The sequence below is a fragment of the Cervus canadensis genome, chromosome 4 (assembly GCF_019320065.1).
Source record: "Cervus canadensis isolate Bull #8, Minnesota chromosome 4, ASM1932006v1, whole genome shotgun sequence".
Classification (NCBI taxonomy): Eukaryota; Metazoa; Chordata; class Mammalia; order Artiodactyla; family Cervidae; genus Cervus; species Cervus canadensis.
The window spans coordinates 67734229-67738424 of NC_057389.1; the positions used below are offsets into that span (position 1 = coordinate 67734229).

General features: G+C 44.4%; 1 protein-coding gene across 1 annotated transcript; it reads right to left on the reverse strand.

The window, feature by feature from the left end:
- Positions 1-503: 503 nt before the first annotated feature.
- On the reverse strand, positions 504-1451 carry LOC122440002 (olfactory receptor 2V2-like). Its single transcript, XM_043465696.1, has one exon. The coding sequence runs from the start codon at positions 1449-1451 to the stop codon at positions 504-506; it is 948 nt and encodes a 315-aa protein (XP_043321631.1).
- Positions 1452-4196: the final 2745 nt, after the last annotated feature.

Here is a 4196-nt window from a genome sequence, read left to right on the forward strand (position 1 = left end):
CTCTAGAGAATTTTACTAACTTTTTTTTTGTCATCTAGAAGTATTTCATCTAAGACAGTAGTGTGAAGGTATATTTGTGTTAGACATATAAATAAAAGACAAGTGATACCTTTGTAAACATATAAGAAACAAAGAACTGTGTTTGGCATATAGTAGGCTCTGACTCTATGGCGGAGATTACCAGTGAGGAAGTTAGGGTCAGGGCATTCTCTGATAGTATGAATAATTTCAATTTAAGAGACCAAAATCCCAATGTCTTATTTCCACACTGCTCTTGAGTTTACAAATCCTGCATTCCATTTTAAACAATATGATCAGTCCAAAAAGAATGGAAGGGGAAAGCCTTTTTCTTTATTTCCCATCAGAGTCAGATAATAGTTCCTCGGGATTTAAAAAGACCTCTCCAAGGCTTCAGGTTTCATGATTTTCTTATTAATAAGATAATTGAGCCTCACATAGAATTTATTTATCCAACATCAGAGTCAAAATATCTGGCCTGAAGTTCAGGTTTGGTTGCCAATTCTGCAACGGTCCAGCCCCTTCTTCAGGGCTCCCATCACCTCTTGGTTTCTCAAGCTATAAATGAGAGGGTTGAGCATAGGAGTAAGGACTGTGTAGAAGATGGATACCACCTTGTCATGGCTTGGGGCCCGGTAGCTCCTAGGTCTCAGGTAGATGAACATGGCTGCCCCATAGAAGAGAAACACAGCTGTCAGGTGGGAGGAACAGGTGGCCAGAGACTTTTTACCAGCTTGAGCAGAGCGCATGTGGAGCACTGTTCTCAGGATGCGAGCATAGGAGGCCACGATAATGGAGAAGGGAAGAAACAGCATGATGATGCAGCAAACAAAAGCAAAGTTCTCAAAAATAGATGTGTCTGCACAGGCCAGCTTCAATAAGGATAACATCTCACAAAAGAAGTGGTCCACCTCCTTCAAGCCACAGAAAGGTAATGTCATTACTACCACCATCTGGATCAAACCATCTATTATCCCAAAGGCCCAGGAGCTCCCAACAATCTGGAGACAGGCCCTCTGACTCATGAGGATAGGATAGTGAAGTGGATGGCTAATGGCCACATAGCGGTCATAAGCCATGAGTCCCAGCAAGAGCCCTTCAGATCCCACGAGCGAGACAAAAAGACCCATTTGTATGCCACAACCCACAAAGGAGATGGACTTCCTGCCAGACAGGAGGTTGACCGCCATCTTAGGTACATTGGTGCAGACTAACATCAGGTCCATGAGGGAGAGCTGACTAAGGAAGAAGTACATGGGTGTATGAAGTCGAGAATCCATGTAGATGAGGCAGATGAGGAGGACATTCCCACAGAGGGCCATTATGAAGACCATCATGACTGCTGAGAAAAGAACAAGGTCAGTGGGACTGTGGGAAAAGATGCCTAAGAGGACAAAGTCATCTGAAGATGATTGATTCAACCATATCTCCATGGCTTAGTTGATGTTCCTGGTTACCTGAGAACATGGACAAAAAATATTGGATTGACTGAAATTTATTTATTGACCTCTATATTCCACATCTTCAGGCAGCTGTAATGTTTGTAACTCATGAATGTCTAACAACATAAGTTTGGGACATTGAAGCAGGCAACCCTTCATATCCCTAACACAGCAACAGGAAAGTTTCTAGTTTACAGAATTGGACCACATAGCTGTATTGGGATGTATCTGTGCCAATAAAAATGGAAAGAATTATTTTATCTTTCATAGGCTTTTTGGTCAATTTCCTTCAACAAAGTATTGGCTTTACTATATTACACTGAATCTTTTATCAGAGATCACATTGACTTGGTAAATTATGTCTAACAGGGCTTGAATCATTTAATTCTTAAGAGACAATCTATATGTGTTATAAAAAGGAAGGGAATGAAGCATGAGTTGATCTTTAGTCTGCATCTTTCTCTTTGTTCATAGAGTTTTGTTATAATAGCCACTCTTCAGTACTTTAAATATATATAGAAAGGAAAGGCTCTCTAGTGCCCCACATGAGAAGGAAGAGTTGCAGCTGGATGCCATTGTTGTCAATTATATTGGGAGTGACAGAAAAGTCACAAGGAAGAAGCAATGACTTGGTCCCCAAATCTCTTAAGAAGAATGAGAGCTTGACTGACTCCAGGATCGGGGCTATAATGGTGCTGAAATTAAGGGCAGGTAATCCTACTTTAGTATAATGGTGCTGAAATCAAGGAGAAGGAAATGGCAACCCACTCCAGTGTTCTTGCAGGGAAAATTCCATGGAGAGGAGCCTGACAGGCTACAGTCCATTGGGTCGCAAAGAGTAGTGACTGAGCGGCTAAGTACAGCGCAGTGCAGCACAGTACAGTACAGCACATGTCAGTGAAAAGAGATTTTCCTAGATATTTTCCTAGATATTTCCTGGGTATTTGGTCCAGAGTTTTTTTTCTAAATATCTTATTGTATAAAAGAACAGACATGGTCTGGTTTTACATGGACAAAAACCAAATTGAGAAAAGAAGTAATGCATAATATTAATAAAATGACAAAGCTTTCTTGGTGATATTCACAATATCTGATCCCAAGGCAAATAAAAGAATAAATGGGGGCTTTCCTGGTAGCTCAGATGGTAAAGCATCTGCCTACAATGTGGGAGACCTGGGTTCGGCCTCTGGGTCAGGAAGATCCCCTGGAGAAGGAAATGGCAACCCACTCCAGTATTCTTGCCTGGAAAATCCAGTGGACTGAGGATCCTGGTAGGCTACAGTCCATGGGGTTGCAAAGAGTCGGACACGACTGAATGACTTCACAACAATTATAAAACAACTGAGTGGGGGTGTTCAGGACAAGATGGCAGAGTAGGGAGACCCCTAAGCTCATCTCCCCTCATGACCAACTGAAAAAATAACTTTTAAGAGAGCAACTGTTGATGAGAAAGACAAGAATCTAGCAGGAAAAATACTCTACAAGTAAATATATAAAGAAGGAACCATAAGGAGACAAGTAGGAGAGGATGACTCATGATATAATCAAGACCATAACCCCTGGGTGAATGACCCATAAATAGGAGGATAATTAAAACTGTGAAGATTTTCCTCAAGGAGTAACATGTTTAAACCCCACATTACGCTCCTCAGCCTGCAGGTCCTGCCCCAGGAAGGCGAGCCTCCAGAACATTTGTCTGTGAAGGCCGTCAATGTTTACTTTCAGATGTCACAGAGGGTTGTGGGAAATAGAGACTTCAGTCTTAAAGGATACACCAGAAATCTCACACACTCTGGGACCCAGGGTAGATGCAGTAATTTCATCAGAATTTGGGTCACATCAACCTGCTGGTGTTAGAGAGTCTCTGGAGAGGCAGGAGGCAACTGGATCTCACCTTGGGGACATAAGCACTGGTGGAAGATACTTTTAGGAGTTCATGCTAACTAGTACCATTTTGGAATCATCCCTCTAGCTTATTAGCATCAGGACCCAGCCCTACTCATCAGGCCGTCTACATGAGTACTAGGACACCACAGGCCAAGCACTTAGCCAGGCAGGGACACGGCCCCACCCACCAGTTGAAAGGCTGCCTTAAGACCTCTTGAATCCATGGCTACCAGGAGACATGGCCATGTCCACCAGGCAGCCCAGCTTATGGCCCTACACATGAGTGTGCTGGCACTAGCCCAGGAACCCCTAGGGTCCTGCATCCAGAGACTCTGTGACTCAGTTCAGTCCACTAGTGGGCTGGCATTAACCCCAAGACCAATCTCATCCATCAGCAGTTAAGCACCAGACTCAGGACCCTTTGAGTCCCAGCCCCACCCACCAGCAGGCTAACACACCAACTGTGGAAACTTAGAGCTCTGCAGACAGAGAATCTGGGATCCAGATATGGCTACCAAGTGTGCAGACACCAGCCTCAGGATCATTGCAATCACACAGCTGGCTGTGACAGGACCCAGTTCACTCACCAGCTTGCCAGCACAGCCCTGGGATCCCCTGGGCCTTGCAGTCAGCTTCCCTGGGATCTTGTACCACTCACCAGAGGGCTGGAACACCTGGGTTCTCTAGCCAGAGATCCTCAGACCAGGTTCCACCTACAAGTGGGTCAGTACTGGGCCCAGAATCCCCTTGGCCATAGCCCCATGCACCAGCAGTTTGACACCATCCTCAGGATCCCCCTAATCTTGGCCACACTTACAAACAGACCAATGTCAGCTCTGAGATACTTTG

Bases quoted from the DNA above. Each gene is read 5' to 3' on its own strand.
- LOC122440002 (XM_043465696.1), bottom strand. From the start codon at position 1,451: ATGGAGATATGGTTGAATCAATCATCTTCAGATGACTTTGTCCTCTTA.